Source organism: Amia ocellicauda, chromosome 20 (genome assembly GCF_036373705.1).
Source record: "Amia ocellicauda isolate fAmiCal2 chromosome 20, fAmiCal2.hap1, whole genome shotgun sequence".
NCBI lineage: Eukaryota > Metazoa > Chordata > Actinopteri > Amiiformes > Amiidae > Amia > Amia ocellicauda.
In genome coordinates, this window is record NC_089869.1 from 22,519,290 (window position 1) to 22,547,155 (window position 27,866).

Genomic DNA, 27,866 nt, shown 5'->3' on the forward strand with positions numbered 1-27,866 from the left:
GAAATGTTCATGTAAGGAGTCGATGCCAAATGTCCGGGAGGTCTGTGCGTGTGTGTGTGTGTGTGTTTGTGCAGCTTTAATACATCCTAGGGCAGCTCATGCTATACCCTCTCCCTGCAGGTGAGCAGCAGCACAGAGAATGCCCAAATATGACTGAAAGAAACAAAAATCTGCAGCTTTTTAAATTGATTGCTTTCATATTGTGTATTCTCCACTCTTCCACTCTCAAATTATCCTCCAGGGCAAAATCTGAAACAGTCCTGCAAACCTACAAAATATTGCACAGCATCTGGCCGTGACTTTCAACAAAGGCTCACTCAGTTCATGTAAAGCATCAGTTCAATGCTCATAAAACAATAGCCTTGGCCGTCAAAACTCTCCTGTGTCCGTAAATCACTCAGTAGCTGCAGTTTATAACCGTCACCATATGTCCCCTTATTGCATGATGGTGCGTCCAGCTTAATTTCATTAGCAGGGCCTTTATTAATCAAATGCACACCCATATATATATACTTAATTGCAGGAGGTCTAGTTTATTATTGCGTTATACAGATAGAGTCATGCCAGTAAACCCAATCGGGCCAGATGGCTTGGCATCGCTGTAATAACACTTGATATGAGCTCAAGCATGTGCTGACATGAAGACACAAAGGATTTCCAGGTCTAAATTGGCGTGCACCGAACAGCCTGGCCGACACAGTGTGATTCTCATCTAACATACAAATAAAACTAGTGACAGGTCAACAGGAATCTCTGGCTATATCAGTGTGGTAAGTAAAGAAATTAAACATGTAAACAGGTGAAAAATTATTGTTTGTATTATTTGGCTGACAGACACTAGCATCCCACAAGGAACTGCCATGAAGTTAGATCACGTGAAACAAATAGTTAATAGATCATAGATTAAGTCCATTCGGATCTACACCAGGTTAATCTCCTCTTCCTGCACTTTAATTGCGTTTTCTTAAACATCCCCACCCCAGTGCTACAGTCAGGGCTTTGAAAAGGATGAATCCCAGTGCACCAGTTGAGGAAGCTCGCCCTCTGGAGGTGAAAACCTAGAACTGCCAGCCTCTCTCTGGGACACTAAAATATGTCCTTTCAGAATTAGTGCATAGTGCATTATTGAATTAGTTTCATTTCACATCTTGTCTCATTGTTTCAGAAAATAATCTACTTCATAATGACTTCAGTCGGTGACTGCATCTCACTGTGTCTTCTCTACGGTGGAAAACAAAATCTCGCATGTGACAGGGGGCTTTTGAAAATGAATTTATGGGACAGTTTTAAATCGGGTACTTCTGTGCGTGAGGAAGGGACGTGGACGTGGACACGATGACTTCGCATCCCAGATCACAACCTGTTCCTCTGCTCATATGACATCTTAATGCACCCCCCCCACCCGGTCAAAGCCACAAAACACAGCAGTGGGACATCGGTTAGATGGTCAACACGTCTCTCTAGTAACACGCGTGTTTGGAGGACAGTGCACAAGGGGTGGACGCAGTTTTTCAGGAGACCCTGTCAGAGGGGCTTGGATCCCTGGCGTCTGTATGTTATGTAAGTGACTCTGGCAGCGCAGGGCTACAGTTCAGTGAACATGCAAGGGCAAATCTACATGAACCTCACCATGGCAACTGATCAATAGCCTCGGTCATGATTTGATTCCTTCCATCCTTGCGCCTCGTCTGTGCACTGGAACCTGAACAAGCCGCGCTTTATTTGGTTGCAAAGTGGAAAACGCACACAGAAACTCTCTCTCAAACACACACACACGACAAATAGAAAAAAAAACCAGACCGGAAATCTTGTTATAGAGCAAAGTCACTCTAAGGATCTAAGGTCTACGGATTCATGCCTGAGTGGATGACACCACAGCACGCTGGTGGACACGTTGAAATTGAAGGAGAGGCCGGGTTTTTAAGAGCAGCAGTGCATTAACGCTCTCTGTGAACCGGTCACCTGTGTTCATTGGTTCATCTCCTTCTTGTCTTGCTGTTTCCTGTTGTTATCTCTGCGAAAGACTGAGCCTGGACTCAAGTCATGTAGTTTTGGTTGCAATCATTAGTATCGTTGTTAATGATTGAACAAAGAGCTAGAGAGTCTTCTTTGGATTTAATAACCCCCCACAAAACACATAATCCATTTCAGATATGCCAGACAGTCGTTCTTCTATAAAAGATCCAGATGGTTCTTGAATGCCCACAGATCAAACACCAAGGTGAGCTCTCTGCTTTGATTGTTTATTCCTGAGTGAACGACCCAGTGGTGTCTGTAGTGCCGGTGCCTTTTATGGCACAATAACATTCCCTTCCATGTCTAAATACAGCAGCAAGACATATTTGTTTGCATAGACAGTATAGCATGCTGATATATATGGGCCCCATATCATAGACCGGATACTTATACTTGATATCTCGCCGCATAAAGGATGTGTTTGCACTGAGGAACAAAACAGACTGACTTTCATGGCTGTTCAGGAGCTGGTTTTGTGTGTATATACTACCCTAACTGTGGCTTAGTTTAAAATTGGGAAAATATACATCCGCCTTGAGCAGAGATGCTGTACACAGAAGGACAGCAAACTATTGTTAACTAGCGTTGCTGAAGGAGGATTAAAGTCCTGCAAGTCGGGGTAAGTTATCATTAGAGCAAGAGCAATATTTTAGCAAGTGTAAAACCTCCTATCTGACATGAGAGATGGGCGTGCAGCTGGGCTCCCGGCTCTCACACGCGGCCGAGAGTTTAATCTAACCTCTGTAATCATCTTTAACAGCTTTACCAACACCTTTCGAATCACAATCGCCGTTTTTCCGTCTCTCCACCGTGCTTCTAACTGACTCTCAGCGGATGGACCGTTGCCAGACCGGGGCCTCGGAGGGAGAATATCATTCGGGCTTGAGCAACGACGAGCGCAGCACTATATAAATGAATCCCATAAAAAGCAGCGAGCTGTAGCAGTGTTGACTCGCTATTCATTTCATTTACAACCCGCAGCATGAAAAGACCGGCATCAAAGAATAAAAATGCTCTTAAACGGCGAGCAGCTTGGTGCCGCACATGTGGCCGGCTGTTGTCATGTCGCCGCTGCCCGGGACTTTGAAAGGGAGAATTACTCAGGCAAATTGAACGAGGTGAAAGGGTGTCTTTATGTTTCTTTAAAAGCTCTATATGTATAATTTCAAAAATAAAAACATTAAAACAACTGTGTCCAAGACCTGGGTGCATGTTTTTAACCAGAACCCTGAGGGAGGTTAAGACTCCTCAACCTCAGCGGTGAAGTGCAATTTCACATGTTTAATCACACCCGTTTAATTAACCGTGTAACCTCCAATATAGCGAAAAGGGTGTCCAGATTAGGTCTACCACTTCCTGTCAACAGTTTCGGCCACCTCTGCAAAAAAGCAAACAAAAAAAAGGGGGAAAACCTACACAAATCTGTGAAAATGTACCGAGCAAGACAGTGTGTGCATTGTGCAGATATAAACCGTGTATGCAGGTGTTGGTGCGTGCATGTTTATTTTCATATTGCACGGTACACATCCAGTGCTTTCCTTCTGGTTATTAAGTTGACCTTTAAGCATCAATATTTCTCAGAACCCAAATGCGGCAGCGTGCATCCCCACTGTGGGTAAACATGCGGATATCTGAATATGAGCTCCGCTGCGCCTCTCCAGCGCACAGCCGCCGAGAATGATGTCTTATTGGAATGCGGAGTCGAGAATCAGCAGGGATTGAAAATCATTCTGACAAAAATTCACTCGGCACAGAGGCCAATTTAAATGCGGCAGAGCTAGGGAGCCGGGACATGTTTTTAAGAAATGCATATATAAAATTCCATATGTTTTATCCCCCCTTTCTTGAGATAATAGCAAAAGTGATTTATTTCCAACCACCCATCATTCCAGCTGATTTTCGTCTGAGATAAGGCGACTCTTTCTCTGGTTATTTGCAATTTATGCAGCCGAGATTTGTTATATTAATGTGTCGCAGGAGTTTGGGCCATTACTGCGGTTCAGAAGTGTCTCCCATGTGGAGCGCGATGCATTTCGCCGAATGTTGACAGCGTTTTTTATGCGGCGTGGCAGCGGCGACGGCGGGGCTGTCGGCGTGACAGATCTCGCTCATTCGGCCGACGTTCCTGGGGCTCCAGTTATTGAAATTACAGCTTTAGCCACATTTATTTGTGCCACAAAGAAATCAATAAATTAGCCGAGTAATAGAGAGAGGCCTTTCAATAATCTGGTGGCTGCTGTATACGTTAACGTCGAAACGCACGGAGAAAAAAAAAAAGGCGATTTGATTCATGTGAGCTAAGTGCCATGCGGTGGTTTAGTAATGCAAACTGCGCCGAATGAGACACACATTAGCAAAGACTGTCAGAGTGAGCAGAACATGTTTTTAGCCTCTGTTTTAATAATAACTTAGCTAGAATGACATGCGTATGTATTATTGGTGACTTTAAGTTAATACTGCCCTATATGTTTAGTCATAATTTAATGTATCAATAAATAATAGAATACATTTGGCTTACACAATCTCGTACCAGATCACAGATGTAATGCAAATGTGAGTATTGACTCCTCGGCTTAGTAAACCAGGCAGATTTTCCACTGTGAAAGATTCTCGGTATGAAAATTGATTTTCGCCTGTTTATATGCAGGAAAAGTCAGGGCTGATGTGCGGCCTTAATGTGCAAACAGACTAATCGCAGTTTCTCCCTCTGATTTCTATTCCTCCTGCTCTCTCGGCCACACTATCTGATCATCTTTATTGTAATTGATTCTCACTTCAGTTTAGTAACACACATTGCAGGGCTGGGTCTGTGCACGGCTGGTAATTCAAAGCCCGCCAGGAATCCCATCTCTTATTTAAGGTGAATAAATGGGAAAATAGTCAAGCGCTGTATTGATTGTGAAATCGATGTCTAAGCTACCTGACTGCACCATTAACAGTACACCAGAGATTCCTGCTGTGTAATTTGAAGCAGCACACCCTTCTGTTTTACACCATCAGGTTGTTGTTAATGGATTTCTTTTTCTATCATTACACTGAATATTTTAATTGCCATTTCATCTCAATACAGCTTGATTCTCTCTCTTCAGCAGCTTTTCATTATTACTACTATTTTGTAAAATGTGCTACAATAACTAGGATTAGTTTTTCTCCATTATCAAGTTGTAAAAATACAAATAAGCAAACATAAGTGCTGTTTTGATAATTAGTGTGAATGTCTTTTCTGCCTCTTTCTTTTACACTGAAAGCTAACTTATGCCTGCAGGCAAAATTTACAATCAAAAATAAAAGCAGAATAGCCCCATTAATTGAAGAAACGGTTGCACACAAAGAAAATACTTTAATCTAATAAATCCCGAGCTTTTGTCACCTCCAGACCTTACTTGCCGCAGGGGTATGTATTGTGGAAGGAGTAGGACCAGGGTTTGGCTGCGGAGGGACGCTGTGTGGCGGCGAGGACGGCGAGGGGAACGCGCTGGTTATCGTCGTGTCGTCCGAACCACAGCGGGTCCCCCTCCGCCGGGGCCGCGGCCCTGTTGGACGCCTGGGCGTGGTTCCTGGGGAAGCGCCGCCAGCTGGGGCCCCCCGAGTGCGGGAAGCTGGGGAAATCTGTATGGTAGAAGGTCATGCCGTCTGCTGCTCTGGACACACGGGGCGCGGGGCCCGCGGCCCACAGGTGAAAGTTGTGGGAGCCGTGCAGTGATTGTCCGTTGCCGACTTTCCGGCGGCCCAGTCCCTGTGGGAGACACAAGAGGCCGTGGTACATAAACCTTTTTATTATTCTTATTTGTATTTGTTTTGATACATTGAAGCACTGTGTGGGGGACGTACAGAAATATATAGTTACACCATGTGGGGCTGGAGCAAACAGTCCTACACAATCCAAAGTCATTGTCAGAGTCCCTGAATCATCTGGGAGATGTAGTGCCAGTCAGTCACTATATATAAAAATAGGTTAAGCTGGTGAAAAGAGTCAAATGTGGTAGTAGGCCTATTTAGGAAGACAATACTTACGATGTCAAAAATGTCAACAGCACGATGTAATGCAAAGCGGTTGTCATGCGCTGAAAATGGGTATTCTCGCTTCTCTGATTTCTGAAAAACACAAAGTAAAAGCTTTTACACAATTTTGACTATGCCTTCTTTAAGAAATATTAATTCAGTATTTCTGACCACAAAAACAGTGATGATATTAAAGAAGTAATGGTTTGCCTTCCTTAGTTATGCCTTTGTAGTAAGAAACCTACTTCAGCTATTAAATAATGTGAATAATTCTGTTAATAAACAATACACACAATAATATAAATACTGAATATTTTTCTTATGTATTTTATGTGCCACTGCTGACAGTACATCAGAACTTCTATAACTGAACTAATTATATACTGGCAATAGTCTACAAGACTGATTAGGTAGTTTTACAATTATAATTCCTTTAGTGTTTAAAAAATGTAGCCAATTGAACAAAAGACAGCCAAAGTGTCATGTGGGTCACAACCCAATATGTCATACAGGACAGCAAAGGCATCGGCCTCGTCTGAATATCATTGAGCTTTCAATCCAACACCGACTTTGAAGAAACATTCACACCAACAATCTTGCAAGAACACGGGTACTAAAGAACAAAAAGCCTGCAGCAACAAAAAAACAGCAACCGCTTTTTGCTTTTAGAGATGATAAACTTAAAGTATCTCACCCTCTCCGGGCTTTTGCAGATCTTGGGGTATCTCTCCGTGGCCCCTGTCTGCCCCAGCGTGGCCCCCGTGCTTGTGGCCGGTGTCCTAACCAGCGGGATAGGAGGCAATCCTGGATGGGAAAACTGGGGAGAAGTTACTGGCTGAACAATTTGCACAAGGTGCACAATAATATCCTATAGGCTCTACATTACAACGTTGCAAAAACAGTCATATTAAGAGCAGTGTTCTGGTCCTTTACTGTTTCATGTAGTTTATCTTATTATAATGATGTTATTTCATCTAAGCAATTAAATATGATTTGATGAATGCATTACTTTGCATAATATAGCACATTATGGTTTCATGGTACTTAAGTTGAATTAGAATGCAAAATAATAATAATAATAATAATAATAATAATAATAATAATAATAATAATAATAATAATAATAATGATAATAAAACAAATACACGAGCTGTAATTTGACCCAGTGCTGAAACACTCACCCAGTTTCCATCTCTGTCCTTAGAAGGGTTACTTTTGTTGCCTTTTGCCATTTTGATTGTTACTAGTTACGTATTCCGTAATGTTAAGTTTCCAGTAAACTGTGTCATGTGTGTGTCATGTGTGTGTCATGTGTGTGTCACGTCTGTCGTGTGGCAGCACTGCGGTCTGATCTGCGTGCGGGGCAGGTTTGGCGGTAACCATGGAAACGGCCCGCTCGGCCCCGCACTTTGCGCTCAAATTGCGTTTATTTCGTCATGAAACGTGTGTGTCACGTCCTTCGCGCACCTCAGCCAGGCTTTTATTAAATGTTCTTGCTTTTTATAAATACTGCGTTTTGCAAAAGCGCATGCCATTCGCGCCCTTAGCACGAGCAGGGTTAGACGTTATTCTCTCCTGGGCTGTTTATGAAGATCACGTCCCTGTTGCGCAGATATCCGCAGATTTGCATAATCCCAGCGATTCCATTGGTGCAGCGGCGCAGATCTGCACAGAACTGCGGCTGTCTGCACACGCCACCATAGAGTTTTCCAGAACACCGGATGTGGGGATGCCAAGCTGTTTGTGCTTCCGGGTCGCGCATCGGCTCTTGCCCCGCAGGCGCCGCAGTGGACGCTCAGTGTGCGGGTTTGCGCAGCGGTTATGGGTCGTGCGAGTTAAAGTTATCAATAACGTTTATTGCATTAACTCAGTGTGCGGCCTACTCTTCGTATGGAGAGATTAGAAAACACCGCGTTGCTTTAGTGCACCTCCAGAAGTGTTACTTATTATAAAGTATTATTATAAAGTTGTTATAAGTCATACTGTGCATTTCCGAGAAGCAGAGCCCGTCCGCCTGATCTGACGGCCCGGCCGGTGCTGCCCAGTCCACAGGCCGGGGTGGGGACCCGCAGCAGCCCATGACGCGTCCCCGTGAGACGGTGGCCCAGCCGGGGAAAGCTCTGGAAATCAGTCCGCAGAGGCGGCGCCAATGAGTGGGGAGAGGAGCGCCGAGCGCCCCGGGTCTCCGGGACCGGCCAGCGGGGACAGGGGGGACAGCAAGGGGCAGGACAGTAAGGAGGACAGCAGACAGGTAAGAGAAATAAGTCATTTATATCATTACGTGTCAGGCTCCCTTGACTCTAAGAAGGACGGCTGTCGTGTTGTATATATGTTGTATATTAATACACACTAAGAAATAAAGCTGTTATGCAAATAAATGATGAAGAGCAAGTTGTACAGTTGTTATCTGATAGAGGTGACTGGTGCATAGCTGAACTAAAACTGCAGGGACTGTCATGGCAGGACAGTGTCGTGTGTCTGTGTTTATATATGTATGTGTGTTTATTTATGTATGTGTGTGTATTAGATCTGTATGCATTCAAAAGTAGAAGGAAAAGAAAAGGGGAGCACATTACAGATCTTTTAAAAGCCCTTTAATGCCCCCTAGCCTGTGCATATTTACACAAGTCTATTATTTGTTCACGTCCCCTTCTTGTCGTCGTATGACCTTTCAATAAGGGATTTCCTCCCAGTGCACTGAGTCTTATTAAGTGTGACGCAAGTATGTGCCTCTTGTTAAAGAAAACCAAAACGTCTTCATCCGAGTGTGCCAGTCCTCTGAGTGCCCCCCTGCTCTGTTTGTACAGGAGCTGGCGATGTGTCTGGGCATCAATGAGGTGAAGAGCCGCGCGGTGGTGAAGTACTCCGCCGCCCCCCCGCCCGCCACCTACGCGCTGCTCCAGGAGAAGACCGACCTGAAGCTGCCGCCCGCCAACTGGCTCCGCGAGAGCACCCAGCTGGGCCCGGCCGGCACCACCGTGCTGGGCTCCAGCAGCAAGAGCAAGCCCTTCTCCAGGTGAGCGCCCGGACGGCCCCGGCCCTCTGCTTGACCTGGCTTGTGCCGATATGTGTTTATATGTTTCTCCGCTGCTTGTCCACACAGCTTCGGCATGGCGTACGACTTCATCGACTCCATTGGGGACGACGTGGACGTTGTGTCCGATTCCGAGGTGTGTGTGATTATGAAAACAGTTGGGGAGGTTGTGAGAGGGGCTGACGAGAGTAACTGAGATTCCATCCGCTTATCGTTTATTCTTGCAGAACATTAAGAAGCTGCTGAAGATCCCCTACAGTAAGTCTCACGTCAGCATGGCGGTGCACCGCGTGGGACGCACACTGCTGCTGGACGAGCTGGACATCCAGGAGCTCTTCATGAGGTCTTCTCAGGTCTGCATTCTCCACTCATAGACCAAACCTGATGTTGAGGACTGCAGCCTCTTTCTTCTTACTAAAGTTTTTCCAGCAAAGACACTACCAAGTCCTTAGAAAACTTGGCTGTGTTGAAGAGTGTGGTGTAAGTCTTATAGTGTGGACAGTGTACTGTGATGCAGTAGGTAGGCCTAGGTAGACATACTGCTGAGATACGTGATATAGTTTCTCTCCTTCACAGTATCTCTCAGCCCGTCTGAAGAGTGGCAGGCCCGTGTGTTGAGACGTTATTTATTCGTGTTTGAATCGTAGCTATACACGTGTGTCACATTCTGGGTATCGTTGACGGATTCTTCTCTCCCCGGTCTTATTTCACAGACGGGCGACTGGACCTGGCTAAAGGAGTTCTATCAGAGGCTGGTGGATCAGAAGTGGCAGAGGAAAAAGAAGAGCAAGGAGCAGTGGTACCAACGGGCGATCCTGTCCAAGTTTCTGTACTACAGGTGAGCTCAGCGCTGGGGGGTGTCCAGGTTAATTATTCAGGCCCGGGGGAGGGCAGGCAGGATGTGTGACAGTCCCTGTGTTCGCAGCATCAACGGCGACGGGGCAGCGGAGCCGGTGTCGAACGATTTGGACGAGGCCTCGCGCTCTGGGGAGGAGGAGCCGGGAGCCGGGGAGCTGGGCCCATCATGGCCCGCCACCTTCGCCAGCCCTGCCTCCGAGCCAGAGGACCCCGAGGCAGACAAAGAGGTGAGGAGGAACCCCGAGCCGCTCGCTCGCTCCGGAGGTGTGTTCTCCTGAGAGCTTTGTTGTCTGTTTCATGCTTCCAATGCAGCCTGTGCTTGTGTCTCCCTCCCAGGACAGCGTTCCTCTGGAGTTCGCTCTGGGACACGTGGACTCGTCCCTGAAGGAACAGAACCTCCCCACGCTGTTCAACGAGGGAGAGAACAGCCAGGTACTGCAGGTCACATGGTTGGGCATCCTCTCCTATGTAAGAGGAGGCCATTCACCCCATCGTGCTCGTTTGGTGTCCATTAATAACTGAGTGATCAAGGATCCTATCCAGTCTGATTTTGAATGTTCCCAAATTGTCTCTTCAGCCACATCGCTGGGGAGTTTGTTCAGATTGTGACGCCTCTCTGTGTGAAGAAGTGTCTCCTGTTTTCTGTCTTGAATGCCTAGAAGCACAAATATGACACTCTTTGGGTTGTTTTCTCCCTTTAATCTCCAAAGGGTCTCCGAAACGATTTTGTGCGGAACATCCTGTGGACGTTCGAGGACATTCACATGCTGGTGGGGTCCAACATGCCCATATTCGGAGGTGGGCGGTATCCTGCGGTCAGCCTGCGTCTCAGGTCAGAGAGCTGTCGATCGTGCAATTCATGATCTGTTACGTTTGGTGCCGTCCCGAGTTCTCTGCCCTGCGTTGTCACTGTAGTTGAAACCTTTTTATGAGAGATCATTCCCAGGGTGTCTGATTCACTGACGCCTCACTGTTGTTTGGTGTCTTTCAGGGACAACAACAAGCCAATAAACGTCCTGACGGGAATCGATTACTGGCTGGACAACCTCATGTGCAACGTGCCTGAACTGGTGATGTGCTTCCACGTCAACGGCATTGTGCAGGTGCGTCTGTTTTACCTCGTATATTTTCCACTCCAGAACCACACACACACTGAGCCCAACTCTGACTGGCCTAGCAATCGGATCCCACTCGAAGTTGTCCAGCTCATTGCATTTTTGTCTTTTTCCGGGCCTCGGTACCCGATGACAGAAATACGAGATGATCAAGACGGAAGACATCCCAGACCTGGAGAACTCAAATTTCTCCACCCGGGTCGTGAAGGACATCGCCCAGAACATCCTGTCCTTCCTCAAGTCCAACTGTACCAAAGAGGGCCACACCTACTGGCTGTTCAAAGGTGTGTGAAGGAAGTCTCGGGAGAGAGGGGTCGGACGCTTGTTTTCACTTGCCGGGGACTCTGTGGCCGGGGTGTGTAACTGTGCTCTCCTCCGGGCAGCCAGCGGCAGCGACATCGTCAAGCTGTACGACCTGACCACCCTGTGTGAGGAGGCGGCCGAGGAGAAGTGCCAGAACCCCTTCACTCTGCCGGTGGCCGTGCTGCTGTACAAGTAAGGGCGTCTCCACTCTGTGCAAGGGCCTCTGTTATTGTCAGCCTGTCGTAGAGGAGGGAGCCGACCAGTTCGGTTTGTAGCGACGACACGGATTGCCCAGCGGGAGGCGCTGTGAGCTGCACTTCAGATAAAGGCTCGTGTTGGCCTTCCCTTTGTGTAAAGAGCGCCTGGTTTATTATGCATACAATTTTAGGCCATTTCTCCTGTTATGCAAAACTTGCAGATGTCAGTGAGGGCTTGACTGTGTGTGTGTGTGTCGGGGGAAGCGGCGCAGGTCTGGTGTTTGAGTTGGCGGTGACTGGTGGTGGGGAAGAGACCTTGAACACCAGTGTGTGTGTTTCTCAGGGTGGCCAGCAACATGATGATGAAGAAGAACCAGAACCGGAAGCACTACGGCACCATCCGGACACTGCTGCTGAACTGCGTTAAGCTGCTGGACCACGATCGACACCCTCAGGTGACTCTCGGCCTCTGTCCCTCATCTCATGTGGCCTCGGAGGCCTGCTCTCGTCTCGCTTGTCCAGTGTAGCCGTAGTGTTCCCTAGTGTGACGCAAAGTACGCAAAAAAATAACAGAATCTCAAATGCTTATTTAACCAACGTTGACATTTGACACCCAAAGTATAGGGATGGCCGAGTGACGCGGGGGGTGTAGAGGGATGGGAGCGTGGCCGAGTGACGCGGGAGGTGTAGAGGGATGGGAGAGTGACGCGGGGGTGTAGAGGGATGGGAGAGTGACGCGGGGGTGTAGAGGGATGGGAGAGTGACGCGGGGGTGTAGAGGGGATGGGAGAGAGACGAGGGGGTGTAGAGGGGACGGGAGAGTGACGCGGGGGTGTAGAGGGGATGGGAGAGTGGCCGAGTGACGCAGGGGGTGTAGAGGGATGGGAGAGTGACGCGGGGGTGTAGAGGGGATGTAGAAGGGATGGGAGAGTGACGCGGGGGTGTAGAGGGATGGGAGAGTGACACGGGGGTGTAGAGGGATGGGAGAGAGACGCAGGGGTGTAGAGGGATGGGAGAGTGACGCAGGGGGTTTAGAGGGATGGGAGAGTGACGCGGGGGTGTAGAGGGGATGTAGAAGGGATGGGAGAGAGATGTGGGGGTGTAGAGGGATGGGAGAGTGACACGGGGGTGTAGAGGGATGGGAGAGAGACGCAGGGGTGTAGAGGGATGGGAGAGTGACGCAGGGGGTTTAGAGGGATGGGAGAGTGACGCGGGGGTGTAGAGGGGATGTAGAAGGGATGGGAGAGAGATGTGGGGGTGTAGAGGGATGGGAGAGTGACGCGGGGGTGTAGAGGGATGGGAGAGAGACGCGGGGGTGTAGAGGGATGGGAGAGAGACGCAGGGGTGTAGAGGGATGGGAGAGTGACGCGGGGGTGTAGAGGGGATGGGAGAGTGGCCGAGTGACGTGGGAGGTGTAGAGGGATGGGAGAGTGACGCGGGGGTGTAGAGGGGATGGGAGAGTGGCCGAGTGACGTGGGAGGTGTAGAGGGATGGGAGAGAGACGCTGGGGTGTAGAGGGGATGGGAGAGTGGCCGAGTGACGTGGGAGGTGTAGAGGGATGGGAGAGAGACGCTGGGGTGTAGAGGGATGGGAGAGAGACGCTGGGGTGTAGAGGGATGGGAGAGTGACGCGGGGGTGTAGAGGGATGGGAGAGTGACGCGGGGGTGTAGAGGGATGGGAGAGTGGCCGAGTGACGTGGGAGGTGTAGAGGGATGGGAGAGAGACGCTGGGGTGTAGAGGGATGGGAGAGTGGCAGAGTGGTGTGGGGGTGTAGAGGGATGTGAGAGTGATGTGCAGAGTGTCTTTGCTCAGATCATCGCCTCGGCCAACTACATGCTGTCGGAGCTGTTCCAGCTGGACGAGCCCGTGGAGGGCGGCGAGGAGGCGCTGCGGGGGGGTGGCTCGGAGGACAGCTACAGCGAGGAGGAGGACGAGGAGGAGGAGGAGCTGCCCGAGGACAGCGACGAGAACGGCTCCTACAGCACCAGCTCCGACCCGCCCGACGACAGCAAGGCGGTGGCCATCATCCGCTCCGTGGGGGAGCTGTCCGTCCCCGAGAAGTACAAGTCCACCCACCAGATCAGGGTGAGCTGCGCCGGCTCGGTGTCACCGTCTGATGTGTCTGTCCGTGGGTAGAATTAGTCTTGTCCTCCCTCACCCTATCGGAATAGGTGTTGCTTCTTTTACCAGAGCTCGGTAGTCTGAAGGGGATTGTTAGTGTGTCATGCTGTAATTAGCAAAGAAGATCCTTCAGCTCAGTGGTTTTCAACCCTGGACCTGGGGACCCCCTGCCTGCTGTGTTTTGTTCCAGCTGAGCTCTTAATTACTAATAGGTACTTAATTGAACCCTATTAAGTCCCAGGTCCAAGGTCCAGGATTGATAACCAGGAGAGTGTGGTGACCCCATGGTTGTGGCTTTGACTCCAGTGCTCGTAAAGGGCGACTTACTTACATGTCACATGGGATACCTGACATAAACGCCTGTTGTTTTTCCCTCTCAAAGCCCAGCTACGTGTTCCCGGTTTCCCCCGACAAAGAGGAGCGCTGCCGCCACGTGCTGAGCTACGTCCTGAAGGTGGGTCTCCAGAGAGGTGTGAGCCAAGCTTGGCACGGCTGAGAAACCTGACCGCAACACCGCTTATTTAAATAAATAACATATCCTCTGTACCAGACAGCGGCACGTTTGAGTGAATTCCTCCCGGTCAGCTGGTCTGGCCCCGGTGCGGAGAAGGGGGTTGTGGGTAAGGGTGCTGACTGTCGCTCTGTGCAGGGCCTGAAAGCAGTGGACAGCAGCATCAAGAAGGAGAGCGACCTCCCAGCTGCCGACCCCAACACTCCCATCCCCCTGAAGTACGAGGAGGGCAGCCAGAGCGCCGGGCCGAGCACCGTGGAGAAGGACATGGCGCTCTTCCTGGACAGGGGTGAGCCAGTGCATCTCCCTTGTTATTGTTGGTATTACTGTTGCTGCTGGACTGGTTTGTTTAATCAAGCCCCCCCGTCTCCCTCTCTTCCCCTCCTCTCGCCCCCCCCCCCCGGCAGCAGCCCCCTCTCGGGAGGACTTCAAACACCCGACGCGCTCAGGGATGATCCCGGGCTCCTGGCAGCACCGCATGAAGCTGCAGCTCTTCCTCAAGGCCTCCCGGGCCTACTACGTCCTGTCCGACGCTGCCACCAACCTGCTGAAGTACGGCCGGGCCCTGCGGTACATCAAGCTGGCCCTGCAGTGCCACGGTGAGCGCCTGGGGGAGAGCCGTGGGTGCCGATGGGAGCGGTTTGCGGTTTTTGTCAACACCGTTAAGAATTCGCGGCTGGAATGGATGAGATTCTTTTGGTGCCGTGAGTTTTTCTATTCTAGCCAGTACTAGGTGCTGTTTCATCTTGGTGAGGTAATTAGGATAACGAACCTACAGCCTTAACAAGGTTTCCAGTCGGTCAGAGCAGGCTTTCGGTACTGCACTGCCGATACGATCGATATCGTAGAGAGAGATCTGGATGGGGGGGCTTTGTGTTCATCATGTGGCACTCAGTGAGAATACACTGCTTGGGAGGAAGCAGTTTAAATACACGTGTTGTCATGTTGTTCTTGAAGTCTGTTTGATTGTGAGAGGTTTACTCATGGGGGGGTGGGGGCTGGAAGTCATTTGGATCTGCAGGTGAATCTTTGCCTTTATAATTGTGCTCTCCTCGCCGACGAGGCAAATGACTGAGACACCATTGCCTTCTGTTTTATATTGCCTGCAGGCGTTTATATATTGAACACCAGGTGCTACATTTCTCATCAAGGGCTGATTTTGAATACATTTGCATGCAGAGCCCAGTACAGGTCCAGTGGTGCCGATGTGTTTCTGTCCTGTTAAACCTGTCGCCCGCTCGGTGTGTCGTGATATATGAGCGGGAGAGAAATGCGTCCGCGTGTCCTCAGGAGGAAACTGCAACAAAGCTCTCTGTGTGTCTGTACCGCTCTGACCCGCGTCTCCCTGCGATTCTCGCAGACGCCTACTGTGCGGTGAGCCCCGGCCTGCACCCCGAGGTGCTGCTCTTCCACAGCCAGTGCCTGGCGCTGTGCGGCGACATCCAGCTGATGCTCGCCCAGAACGCCAGCAACCGCGCCGCCTACCTGGAGGAGTACAGCTACCAGACGCGCGAGGACCAGGAGATCCTGCACTGCCTGCACCGCGAGTCCAGCTGCCAGGGTGAGAGGATGCGCAGACACACTAGCAGTTGTGTTTGTAGTTTTGGCAGCAGTTAAGGTTTTTCTCACAGGGATGGGGTTGGGGACGTCCCGCTGGTCCTCCACTAACCCTTTCCTGACCCCACAGCCTTCAACCTGGCCACGGACCTGGCCACGGACCCCGAGTACCAGCTGACCGTCAGCTGTAAGTGCTATGAGGCGGCGCACGAGCTGCTGACCTCGGGGGACCTGAAGGAGCAGAGCCCGGAGCAGCTGGCGCAGGTGCTGAAGAGACTGGGCAACATCCGCAACGAGATGGGCGTCTTCTACATGAACCAAGCGGCCGCTGTGCAGACCGAGAACACAGGTAGGCCCGGTTCTGCCGTGTGCTGGCACCCAGGGGGCCCTTCATGGGCCACGGGGTACACAGGAGGAAGGAGTTATTGATCTTCATCTTAAAGTTATATACATTTGTTTTAATGTTTAAAGTAAGTAACTTTAATAATGCAGTTGGGCTGTGAAACTGTCGTGGGCTGCGATTCAGGCATCTGCAGACTGGGCACCCCCCACATTGACGCTCTGTGCCCCGCAGTGACCCGCGCCGTGTCGGCGGCCGAGCAGGAGCTGTGGAAGAAGAGCTTCTCGTGCTTTGAGAAGGGCATGAAGGACTTCGAGGCCATCGGTGACGCCACCAACACCGCACTGCTGCTGTGCAACACAGGCCGGCTGATGCGCATCTGCGCCCAGGCCCACTGCGCCGTGACCTCCGACCTCCGCCGCGGGGAGTTCTCGCCCGAGGAGGCGCTCTACTACAATAAGGTACTGGAATCCCACGCTATTATTGTTATTGATGAGTTGAGTTCATGTTTTGTATAATTGTAATGATGTCGTCTCCCTGCAGGCCATCGACTACTACCTCCGGGCCATGAAGTCGCTGGTCAGGAGGGAGAGCCACGCCGTGGTGTGGGACTCGGTCAACTGGGAGCTGTCCACCACCTACTTCACCCTGGCCACCCTGCAGCAGGACTACGCGCCTCTGTCCAGGAAGGCGCAGGAGCAGGTGAGGAGTTGGGGGCTCATCTCGTCTCATCAGTCCTCAATTGGCCTGGGTCTTTTTGATGGAGCTGTAGGCTGAGCTTCGTCTGGCCAGACTGTTACAGGGTGTCGTTGTTTCTTTTGGGAAGTTATTCAGAATTGGAGGTGCGTCGCTTTGAAGAGTTTCTCCAGGAACCCGTTCAAGCCAAGTCATCTCATTCCGATTTGAATAATGAGCGATGAAGGAGATCAGTATGTACGGAAGTGAAAAGCTCCGTGTTCCCCTTGACTGCTGTAGTGATTCAGGCTCTTGATTGTGCTCTGCCCCCCGCAGATCGAGAGGGAAGTGACCGAGGCCATGGTGAAATCTCTGAAGTACTGTGACCTGCACACCGAGTCGGCCCGGCAGCCCCTGTACCAGTACCGGGCCGCCACCATCCATCACCGGCTGGCCTCCATGTACCACAGCTGCTTCAGGAACCAGGTAGTGCCCCCTGGTCCAAAGTTGGTCTGTGTCTCGAACAAGATAGAAACTGTATTCGTTCAGACAGACGGCAGCGTTTATTTATGTGTCTATGATCGTGATAACGGTGTTTCCCGGTGTCGGCCGTGTGTCTGTGCCGCAGGTGGGGGACGAGCACCTGAGGAAGCAGCACCGCGGTCTGGCCGAGCTGCACTACAGCAAGGCTGTGCGGCTCTTCCACATCCTGAAGGACGCGCCCTGCGAGCTGCTGCGCACCCAGCTGGAGAGGGTGGCCTTCGCCGAGTTCCAGATGGCAGGTCAGCGTCCGCCCCCCTGCCCCTGTCAGATCTCTCACACACACGCGCGCACACACACTCACACACAGGCACGCACACTCTCACACACGCACGCACACACGCACACACACACGCTCAGCCGCCACTAAGTCGTCGCCGCTTGCTCGGTTGTGTTTCTGCTCTGTTTCTCTGAAGGCCTCCGGTTGTTGTTGTCGTTGTGTCCTCAGGGCAGAACAGCAACACCACGAAGCTGAAGACGCTGCGGGGCGCTCTGGAGATCATGGCTGAGACCCGGCACGCCTTCCAGCTCATCCACAGAGAGCTCCTGGAGGAGCAGAGCCAGGTACTGAGAGTCCGTATGTCTCCCGGGGACTGGGGGCTGGTCTGAGGCAGAAACCGACTCATATCTGGACCAGTCTCTGTGCTCCCCAGCGTGTGTGACTGAGCCGCTCGAGTGTGTGAGGTTGTGTCTGCATGCGAGGAAGTGTGCGTCTGTCCCTGTCCCTGTGGCTGTGTCAGTTGGGTGCCCGTGTGCGACGGTGCGGTGCTTATCTGTCCCGCTGTGCCCCGCAGGTGGACCCTCCGGACCGCGGCACCGAGGGAACCGGCTCCCCAGACCCCGCCGCCTCCTCGGGCCTCAACACCCAGGAGGTGCAGAGGCTCGTCGCCGTGTTCGAGCCCAGCTTCTCCTTCCTGCTGCTGCAGCTGGTCAAGCTGACGACGGCCACCAAGCGCAAACCCAGGTGGGCTGAGAATCCAGGCCGGGTCTCGGGGTGTGTCGAGAGAGAGCGGGTCACGCAGGGTTTTGTTCACGGGAGCCAAGTTACTGATGTGCGGAAACGGGGCTCTACGCTTTATTTTTTCCTTAGGAGCACTGTGCCCCTAAATTGAAATAATGTAGACTTTTTATTGCTCGCTCTCTCACTCGGGTGGCGATGACCCTTTTGTGTTTTATGTGGAGTGCATATATTATCAGAGCCGTGGGGGGGGATGCTCGAATCCGTCTCTTTCTTTTGGCGTTAAGTGCTCTAGGAATCACAGTAAAAGTGCTGCTCTCTTTAGGATGCTTTTGCACAGTTGTACAGTGTGGACAGAGGAATGGCGTGTGCGTCTCTGGAATCCATGCGTGATCTCGCTGCTCCAGGGCTGGGTGCTCGGGGGGCCACTTCGCTTCTGCTCTGGGCCCCAGCCCAGACAAACAAACATCAAGAACTTGTTTCCGAGGCCGGCTGACACATCTATCTCAGTTCCCGTCCATTAATCTGTCATCGTGGGTTTTTACGAGCTGTTAATTCACCGCAGAACGGCCGGCAGCGGTTCCCTCGGGGTGGGGGGGTCCCGGTAGCCGTCCCTGACCTGCTGTCTTGGTGTTGCAGCGGTGCGCACGAGGAGGAGCTGGTGAAGACGTACAAGCAGCTGTACTCGACGCTGCTGCGCGCGGACAAGGCGGCGCCGCTGCCCGGCAGAGTGGAGCTCATCCTGTCCCTGCTGGGCCAGCTGGGCCCCGGGACGAGCGGTGGGGACAGCGAGGCGTCCTGACAGCCTGGGGCCCACGAGGGGGGACTCTCACTGTACAGCCCGGGACCGGAGAGAGGAGGGAAAGACACGCAAAACGCAAATGGACTTGAATGTGACAAGTGCCTTGCCCACGCTGCTGAAACTGTCGCCTGTTCTAGACTTGATTTGTGTTTTGTACAAAGGAAAGCAAATATTCTAACCAGCAATATTTCACCAGGGGTGGAGCTGTTTTTTTTATTTTCTATCCTCTCTTACTGCTATTTTTTTAACATACAAGCTGTGTCGGCTACTAGCATGTTCTGGCGTATATAACTCATGTTTTCACACAGCAGTGCACGTTTCTCTTCAAAGCCAGGCGTGTTCAGACTTCAGGACGAGTCGGCGTGTGATGAGTGCAGCGCAGTTGCGTACCGTTGTGTTACGGCTGCTGTTTGTGCAGAAGCTGATGTGCGAGAAGCAAAAATCAGCAAAAGCGATCTGTGAAGAGAAAATGGAAAGTGTGCAATAAGCAGACAGTGATATGTGTGAAGGAATCTTTGGATGTGTTTGGCTGTTGGAGGTATTGTGTGTGTGTGTGTGTGCGTTTCCACCACTCACTCAAATAAAGGTCTTTTTTTCATTTTCTTGTCAAGACTGTTCTTTCCAGCCACACCGCCCTTCCTACTTCCACCCAGTCTGGTGGTACTTTTGGACTATGAGCAGAGCGGTCCCTCGAATCAGCGTTTCAGGTCACGTGTAGACCCGCTTGGGGGTTATTGTGTTATTGTGCTCTTAAATTCCCCTCCTCTTACAAGTTGAAAAGAAAGAAGACAACCTGTGCTGCTGCTTATTGATTGTAATTTAGATTTAAATGAGGGCGCTTTGTTCCCCACCGCTTCCTGATTCAGAACATGCCTGCCTTGCTGTTTCAATCGGGAGAAACGGTGCAGAATCTCTTATGTATGAGATGATGTGCTCCAGTGGGGCGCCGGCGGACCCTCTATGGACCAGTGAACTTCTCTCCTGAATGCATTCGATGGCAGTAAATTTGGTTTCCTTATCAGTGATGCTCGACAAGGTCAGAAACTGAGAGCTTAGTACTTTGATGTGTTTGATGCACTGCCATCGTTAGGGTTGAGCTTTGGACTGAGGTGTGCGCTGGAGTCAGTGAACCAGCTCAGGACAAAGTGTAGTTCATATCTGGAAATTATAAGGTTGTGTCTATAAGAACATAGAAACATAAGAAAGTGTCCAATCGAGAGGAGGCCATTCGCCCCATCGTGCTCGTTTGGTTTCCATTAATAACTAAGTGATCAAGGATCCTATCCAGTCTGTTTTTGAATGTTCCCAAATTGTCTCTTCAGCCACATCGCTGGGGAGTTTGTTCAGATTGTGACGCCTCTCTGTGTGAAGAAGTGTCTCCTGTTTTCTGTCTTGAATGCCTTGAAGCCCAATTTCCATTTGTGTCCCCGGGTGCGTGTGTCCCTGCTGATCTGGAAAAGCTCCTCTGGTTTGATGTGGTCGATGCCTTTCATGATTTTGAAGACTTGGATCAAGTCCCCACGTAGTCTCCTCTGTTCCAGGGTGAAAAGGTTCAGGTCCTCAGTCTCTCAGTAGGACTTTCCCTTCAGACCTGGAATAAGTCTGGTTGCTCTCCTCTGAACTGCCTCTAGAGCAGCGATATCTTTCTTGAAGTGTGGAGCCCAGAACTGTCCACAGTATCCAGATGAGCTCTAACTAGTGCATTGTACAGTCTGAACATCACTGCCCTTGTTCTCAACTCTACACTTTTGACAATATACCCCAGCATTGTGTTTGTCTTTTTTATTGCTTCCCCACATTGTTTGGATGGAGAAAGTGAGGAGTCCACATAGACTCGTAGGTCTTTCTCATGCGATACTTCATCTAGTTCTATTCCTCCCACAGTGTAATAGTGGACATTTTTGTTACCTGCATGTATTACCTTGCACTTGTCCACATTGAATTTCATCTGCCAGGTGTCGGCCACAACTGAATATTATCTAAGTCCCTTTGAATAGCGTGTGCCGTTGAGATTGTATTATATCATTGAGAACATTTGCCACATCTTGTTCGTTTTCCAAGATACTTCCATTTTTGCCCTTTATCTGTTTCACCTCCTCCTTTATTGACCGCTTGCTGTTGTAATATTGAAAAAGCTCTTTGCATTAGTTTTAGCTCCAAGAGCTATGTTTCTTTCTATGTCCCTCTTTGCTTTCCTGATCCCTTTCTTAAGATCTCTTTGCAGTTCAACATATTCTATGTATTTTGTTTAGTCTCTGTCCCTTTTGTATGCGCTATACAACATTTTCTTCCTCTTGATATTCTTTGCATACTTCTATTAAACCATTTTGGCCAGTGTTTTTTGTTCCTCAATTTGCTAAGTTTTGGTGCAAATTGCTCCTGAGCCTCAAGTAGTACATTCTTAAAATATACCCATCCATTTTCAACTTACTCTTATCCAATGGGCTCCAGTCTACCTCTTCTAAGTGCCGCCTCATACCTTCAAGGTTTGCTTTTCTGAAATTGTAGACCATTGTTTTAGACTTGGACCTTGTTTTTTTGGACGTATGCGCTCTCTGGTTGGTTCCCTGACAAAGTGAGTTAGAAAGCAATCATTTACCATCTGAACCGTTTCTATTTCTGCTTCTATGATCCCACACACAATACAGACATCAGTTCATTACAGTGTTTCTGCACTAGGTAAGTGTAGAATATTGATAGTTAGTCCCTTGGGTTTAGTTAAGTTTTATATTAAGTGCAGTAATTGTAACATGATCACTGAGCAGCTGCAATAGTTGAAGGGGTCATGAGTCCCGACAGTTCTCTTCTGCCTTTAGTTTATAGTGAGCACCTTCCCGAGCTGTACAAGTGAATTGGTGATCAATAAAAGCTCAGTTTATCACAGTAGTTTTTGTTCCGTGATGCTTGGTGTCATACTGAGTGGAGTATACTACAGTAAGGAAGAAAAAGAGACATTTTAAACAACATTATTTTAATTAGAAGCTGACAGGGGTCTGGTATTTCAGACATGGCTCTTTGTCGAAGTTTACGTCTCCGTACAATAAAACAAACTGTAAGTGCAGAGAGCTGTACGACACATTTACAAATCTTTTGCACACCGCAAAGTCGTCGATAGAAAATGTTAAAAATAAATAAGGATTCCTGTCAGGGAAGGAATCTATTTTACAACACACCGAAGCATTCACTGGTAAAATGACACGCTTCTCAAACACATACAAGACAGAAAAAGCTGTTATCGCTGGAGAGGTCTTCTTGAGAAAAAAGAAAACGAATATTCTAGTATTTAAAGTTCTGTGAAGCTGCAGTTCTTTGAATTCTTTAGATGTATCACCCTTCCAGCGATATCATTGTCATATAACTGATACGTAATTGATCAAAGACATAGAGATCGTATTGGGAAATTATATTCGCCTGTAAAGGGAGAGAATAATCAGTTCTGGACTGTCCCATCACGCCACACTGACTCCTAGTGGATGGGAGGATGTACAGGTTTTAATGTGTGAGAGTCAAGAGGCTTCCAAGCCTGCTGGAAGATAGAAGGATGAATGATGACACTGAATCTGTGTATCTGTAGGGTCTGTGACATAAATATTGGGGGACATCTTCGTCAGGAGTCCCAGCTTGAGCCCTGTCACCGGCTAGCTCTCAGGGCGGTCTTGTGGACGTTGCAGATGTCGAACCACTGGGCGTTGACGGCCCGGCCCGGCAGCAGCCCGTTGTGCGGTAGGGAGGCGTTGACCCGGCGGTCCTGGCTCCCCACCACTCTCCAGAAGCGGGTGCCCTTGAGGAGGAAGAGGGCGTTGTGGCTGTAGGAGAAGTACGCCGCGTCCAGGCTGCCCTGGGGATGGTCCCCCGGCTCCACCGACCGGAACACCTCAGAGAGCCGCCTGGGGAAACCGCGGGCCACCCGGTGGGCCCTCACGTCGAAGCCGTAGACCTGGGACGGAGGAAAAACAGCCGGTGAGGGCAAACGAGGAGACGGATGCCATACAGACACACGAACAGGGTAAATAGATTCTGGGGTCGAGAGAGATCGGGCCCTCACCTCTGAGCCCTTGAAGAAGTAGATCCTGGCGTCCCTCCTGTCATAGTAGGCCGTGTCGACAGGGCTGGGGATCCCGGGGAAGCCCTCGGAGATGAGCCGGGGGTATCGGTGTCCCTGGGGGTCCTCTGCGTACGCCTGGTCGTTCTCGCTGTCGTAGCGCCAGTACTGAGCGCCTGCCCGGGCAGCACAACGCAATCCGTCAGTGTTTACAGCGATCCCTGTGCGCTGCTGCTCTGGTGTGATTCAGCAGGAGCTTGTGCTCAATTAAATACGCTTATGTAAAGATTTTCATTAACTAGACACGCAGAGTTGTTTCAGGGTATTTATTTTAATTAAGTTAGCAGACCTTGTATCTTATACATAAAGCACCGGAGCTGCGAGTGCTGTCTTGCTGGCCATTTACTCCGGTTTCCAGGACTGCTGGTGCTACAAGCATTGCACATTTTAAAGATAATTAGAAGATGTGGACTAAAGTGCTGCAAGAACTCAAAGCATCCCATGAATTATTCATGCAGCAAACGCCTGTCTTTGCCTGAATTCACACACGAGAGCTTATTAAATAAAGAGCCACCCTGTGCCACCACCTCCCAGAACATAAAAACAACAAGCACTACTCCTGTTAAACCAGCCTGAAAACACTCACACACACAGACACATACACACACGCAGACACACAAACACACAGACACACACACACAGCTGATCAGAAACAGTCGTGCCTCTCCGGGCCGGTTCTCGTACCCTTGAAGAAGTAGGCTGCGTCGGCGCTGCGGCTCCACACGTGTGCGTAGGCGTCCACTCCGGCGCCGGGGAGCCCGTGCCAGCCGGCCTGCAGGGCGATGGGGTCGCCGTAGCGCGTGCGGTTGCTGCGGTTCTCGTACAGCCAGTACCAGCCGTCCCGCACGAAGTAGGTGTTGAAGCGGATCACCAGCTCGCCGTAGGCCGTGCGCTCCTTCCGGACCCAGTCGAACACGGCGTGGAAGCGCCCGCTGCAGCCCCCTGGAGGTCAAAGGTTGAAGGTCACGGCACTGGGGTGGCACGTATGGACGAATGACCGGCAGAGTAGCGTGTCTGTACGATCGTGTTGAAGCCGCCACTGCAGTTCAGATTGATTCAAATGTAAATATACATCACAGATGCTTTCAGAAGCAATTATTACAACCCATCTGCACTTTTTTCTGCTTGCAAAAGCATCCTGATGTCACTAATTTTAATTGAATTGTCGTTGGTGTTTCAGATCAGACAGAAGCCACAATCCAGGCCCTGGCAGCGGCACACGTTTAACCTGTAATAAACCAGCTGTGGGAGCAGTAATTACAGGTTTGCTGTTCCAGGCAGACATTGATAAATATCGGTGCGGTCACATTTTATTGCGTCTTGATTTTTAGACTGATTTATGACCGCGATTCGGGCGTGAAATAAACCGGAAGGCTAATAGGCCGGGTAAGCGCTCATTAGCGACAGTGAGGGATGAAATCCGACGGCTCTCGGACTGGAGTCGGGCTGCGGGGGGAAAGCGCCGACGTGAGCGATGAGACCCACGCTTTGGCACAAACAACGCCAGCGGCCAGAGAAGCGTTTTCGTCCTCTCCCTCGTTCACCGAACACATTTTAGAACAGGAACACTAGAAAGGTTTGAGACTTTCAAGGCGGGGTACGATCGGAAAGCTGTGCAGGTGTGAAGGAACTGGGGAATCCCCGAATTCTCTCTCATACGCAGTGCCAGTCAACAGCAACCTCCACCTCACAAGCCGACACACTTCTTCCTTTTGCGTGAAGCACAACACAATCCCCTCTCTGCCGTTATAACTACTCCCCAGCTGAAGTCCCTGCAATGCAGAACCCGGCCTGTCAATCGATCGGGCCACCTCACAGATGACGTCCCCTCACGGATTTACTGCGTCTTCTCTCGGGTCGCCCCCTGCCTTTCCCGGCACACCGGACCCCGGAGCCAGAGTCTTACCGTACAGCTGCTGGATGGCCTTCCTGTCGGTCCAGTCGATCTCGAAGCCGGAGTCCTGGGGGATGTAGCTGGGCTGCATGATGGAGCCGGGCCGGTAGATGTGCGGCAAGCCCAGCACATGGCCGATCTCGTGGACAGCGACCTGTGGCGGCCAGGACAAGCGTTAGCGGAGACCCGGGTGAGAGTGCTGCGTATGAAGAGCGAACACGGTTGAGGTGATGGAGTAAACGCTGTGACACACGTTGTAATGGAGTAAAGGGTTACCGGTCATTGGTCACTAATACAAATGTGTTTTTGGCTTTGACGTCTGCTTTCTCAGACCCAGATTGGCACTGGTCTTGCTCTAGCTGCTGTTATTTCACCGAGGACAGTCCAAGTCTAGTGCTAATCAAGGTCTGTGGAACCAGCCGTCACAGTGTCATGGTTAACGGGCTCAAACAAGTGGATTTTTAAGGTTTTTTTGGGGGGACTGAGATGAATAGAAACAGCTATTGTGTTTCTCCTGCTGGGAGCCCTGGATTAAGGGTCTTCGGGGAGGCCGACCTTCAGCAGGCTAATCCCGTTGCCACTGTTGGGAGCGGTGAAGTGTTCGTCGTCGTCAAAGTGGATGTCTCCCTGGAACCAGGCGTGCGCGAACTCCCGGCCGGCCCCGTCGAAGCTCTGCGTGCAGCCCAGGTGTCGGCCTGAATCACAGAGGGGGGCATTGGGAGAGGACATCGATGAAAGGACATGTTGGACAAACATTTACATGCAGACGACGCAGCCACAGATCAGCGGGGCACCCCACCTGTTCCGAAGCCGAGCCGGATGTCGATCTCGGAGAGGGGTGACCCGTGGTCCTCTTCGAACTCCAGGGGGCACACCTCGCTCCACATCCTGAAGGCCATGCTGAAGATGGACCGCTGGTCGGCGATGGACAGCTGGCTGCTGTAGCCCTCTCCTATCAGCCTCCACTTCAGCACCTTGCTGGAGAAGGCCACCTGTCCGGCACCCACAGCCTCTCGTTTCCGCCTCAGCCGGGAGAGGAGTGTGGCGAGGAAGCGCTTCCTGCGGGGGGTCGGCGTGCCATTGCCCTCGGTGGTGCCGTTGGAGAGAGTCCGGTTAAGACTGGGCACGGTGTCTGTGGCATTCGTAGAGACGGGGCTGCTGATGTCGGCCTCCTTGTCCAAAACTCCACACCTGGGTTTGTTCATGGCCGCTTTGGTGGCGTCGTCCAGCAGCCCTGTGAGTGGCAGGCCTGACACCCTTTGGAACTCCTCGATGGCCAACGAGAAGTGTGCGTTGTCCCCGGAGCTCCTAGAGGTGCTCATCTGCCTCAGACGAGACCCCGAGATGCCCTCTTCAACCCGAGAAGTCGGGTCAGAATCACCAGAACCAGGAGCATTGTCTAATTGGCTCTCCTCCCAGGCGACCGGCTTCATAAAACCGTATTTGGAGAGAAATTGCTGAGGAGGGAATAAAATGTGTTTTGTTAATGATAAAATACATGATTAATGTCTCTTACTGACTGGTTTTAATTGTCATTGAGTAATTTGTTGAAATTGAGCAGATTATTACACTGGGTGGCTTTTGCGAGAGAACAGAACGATAAACACAAACGCAGTGCAATCAAAGCATCTGTGGAGCGAATGCTACTTGAAACTCTCTGTGGTGCTAAAAAAAATCACCTGATCTTCCTCAGCATCTCATTAAACCTTCAAAATTTATTAAGCTGAAATACGTTTCTATTATTTTAAGATAAAATCCTGAAAGTCAACAGGATATTGTATGTTCTTGATGTTCCATATATATCACTTTTTTACATTGAAGTTTCTGCTTATTTATTCATTTTCAGATTAGCCTAAATGTGTGTGTATTTGTCGATTGTTTGCCTATTAAAATGAATCTTCCTTTTTTCTTCATATCTCGGACCTACTGGACAGCTCAGAAGTGCTGGTCAGGTGTGACTATCAATGATATCTGGTCTACGAATACATTACAAACTGCATAATAAACCAATCATTGAAGACACATTAGAACAAACATGTGTCTGACAAGAATAATATATTTTTTATATACCCATATTGCATAGTTTGTTTTGCAAGATTAGAGAACTAGTTTGGCTCCAGACCCGATTGACAGCTGACACACTTCAGTGGCGACTGATACAAGCGATAAGATCTCCTAAGACCTGTCCTACCTGCGCACTGTGCTGGTCCATGATGAGCTCGGCCTGGCCGGGGGTCTCCAGGTCGGAGTGGTCTCTGCTGTGGAAGATCCTCTCCGCCAGGGCCGCGGCGAGCAGCACCAGGGGGAGGCAGGTTCTCAGCCGAATGGGACTCAGCATCGTGGATCTGCAGGATTGTCCCCGTGTTCAGGAAACCGTCAGTGGGTCAGTGATCTGTAGCTCCGCACTGCATTCGGCTCTTATATAGTCCAGGCCAGAAGCAACAGCCCACCCCTTTTAAAGACCCTCCCTAAGTCAACAGTCTTTCAAGTGGATGGAGGGCCGGCAGTGTTTTATTTGACAGTGAGTGTCAGAGGGGTCTTTCGACTTCCCCCTGACGAGGCCGCTGTGCTGTGGGATCACGGTGTGAAAACTAACGGGCCAGTGTTGCCCCACCTGGAACCCCCACGCCACGCCACTGGGCTGCTGCTGTTCTCCTGTCTCTCTCTCTCTCTCTTTCTGGGGGTGTTCGTAGTTATGAGGCATGAGTGCTGTCTTTGGCTCATATGGCCTGTGACTATACTGTACTATATAGAGTTACATAGACTGGAGAATTAATAATGGACACCAAACGAGCACAATGGGGCGAATGTTGTCACAATGTTTCATTTTTCAAAACCAAAC

General features: G+C 50.4%; 3 protein-coding genes across 4 annotated transcripts; 1 reads left to right on the plus strand and 2 right to left on the minus strand.

The window, feature by feature from the left end:
- Window positions 1-3,502: 3,502 nt before the first annotated feature.
- Window positions 3,503-7,664, minus strand: tex36 (testis expressed 36). The gene is made up of 4 exons (XM_066693034.1): window positions 7,200-7,664; window positions 6,713-6,835; window positions 6,031-6,111; window positions 3,503-5,752 (listed from the first exon to the last, which is right to left on the minus strand). The coding sequence occupies exons 1-4, from the start codon at window positions 7,248-7,250 to the stop codon at window positions 5,396-5,398; spliced, it is 612 nt and encodes a 203-aa protein (XP_066549131.1). The 5' UTR covers window positions 7,251-7,664; the 3' UTR covers window positions 3,503-5,395.
- A 121-nt stretch (window positions 7,665-7,785) lies between these two features.
- On the plus strand, window positions 7,786-19,626 carry edrf1 (erythroid differentiation regulatory factor 1). Of its 2 annotated transcripts, none has more exons than XM_066693032.1 (25): window positions 7,786-8,269; window positions 8,826-9,034; window positions 9,122-9,188; window positions 9,280-9,405; window positions 9,766-9,890; window positions 9,978-10,137; window positions 10,247-10,342; window positions 10,621-10,742; window positions 10,902-11,013; window positions 11,162-11,309; window positions 11,409-11,520; window positions 11,869-11,980; window positions 13,337-13,609; window positions 14,028-14,099; window positions 14,295-14,445; window positions 14,564-14,755; window positions 15,517-15,717; window positions 15,844-16,062; window positions 16,288-16,514; window positions 16,597-16,755; window positions 17,065-17,214; window positions 17,357-17,510; window positions 17,717-17,832; window positions 18,063-18,232; window positions 18,866-19,626. In XM_066693032.1, exons 1-25 carry the CDS (start codon window positions 8,168-8,170, stop codon window positions 19,026-19,028), a joined length of 3,738 nt encoding a protein of 1,245 aa, XP_066549129.1. In that variant the 5' UTR covers window positions 7,786-8,167; the 3' UTR covers window positions 19,029-19,626. The 2 variants fall into 2 exon arrangements, with proteins under 2 accessions (XP_066549129.1, XP_066549130.1); XM_066693033.1 differs by having other exon boundaries at window positions 14,567-14,755.
- Window positions 19,627-22,015: 2,389 nt separating this feature from the next.
- On the minus strand, window positions 22,016-27,667 carry mmp21 (matrix metallopeptidase 21). The gene is made up of 7 exons (XM_066693133.1): window positions 27,216-27,667; window positions 25,824-26,481; window positions 25,580-25,719; window positions 25,037-25,178; window positions 23,815-24,072; window positions 23,074-23,246; window positions 22,016-22,965 (listed from the first exon to the last, which is right to left on the minus strand). Exons 1-7 carry the CDS (start codon window positions 27,360-27,362, stop codon window positions 22,660-22,662), a joined length of 1,824 nt encoding a protein of 607 aa, XP_066549230.1. The 5' UTR covers window positions 27,363-27,667; the 3' UTR covers window positions 22,016-22,659.
- Between the last annotated feature and the right edge of the window lie 199 nt (window positions 27,668-27,866).

What these genes read in the sequence shown, in the direction of transcription:
- edrf1 (XM_066693032.1), top strand. Translation starts at nt 8,168, where the DNA reads ATGAGTGGGGAGAGGAGCGCCGAGCGCCCCGGGTCTCCGGGACCGGCC. An exon ending in AAGAGCAAGCCCTTCTCCAG is followed by an intron (nt 9,035 to 9,121) that starts GTGAGCGCCCGG and finishes TTGTCCACACAG; the next exon opens with CTTCGGCATGGCGTACGACT. An exon ending in CGCCGAGTTCCAGATGGCAG is followed by an intron (nt 17,511 to 17,716) that starts GTCAGCGTCCGC and finishes TTGTGTCCTCAG; the next exon opens with GGCAGAACAGCAACACCACG.
- tex36 (XM_066693034.1), bottom strand. Translation starts at nt 7,250, where the DNA reads ATGGCAAAAGGCAACAAAAGTAACCCTTCTAAGGACAGAGATGGAAAC. An exon ending in AGGACAGAGATGGAAACTGG is followed by an intron (nt 6,836 to 7,199) that starts GTGAGTGTTTCA and finishes ACTTCTCCCCAG; the next exon opens with TTTTCCCATCCAGGATTGCC. An exon ending in TCTGCAAAAGCCCGGAGAGG is followed by an intron (nt 6,112 to 6,712) that starts GTGAGATACTTT and finishes TGTGTTTTTCAG; the next exon opens with AAATCAGAGAAGCGAGAATA.
- mmp21 (XM_066693133.1), bottom strand. Translation starts at nt 27,362, where the DNA reads ATGCTGAGTCCCATTCGGCTGAGAACCTGCCTCCCCCTGGTGCTGCTC. An exon ending in CCGGCTCGGCTTCGGAACAG is followed by an intron (nt 25,720 to 25,823) that starts GTGGGGTGCCCC and finishes TCTGTGATTCAG; the next exon opens with GCCGACACCTGGGCTGCACG. An exon ending in ACTTCTTCAAGGGCTCAGAG is followed by an intron (nt 22,966 to 23,073) that starts GTGAGGGCCCGA and finishes CCTCCGTCCCAG; the next exon opens with GTCTACGGCTTCGACGTGAG.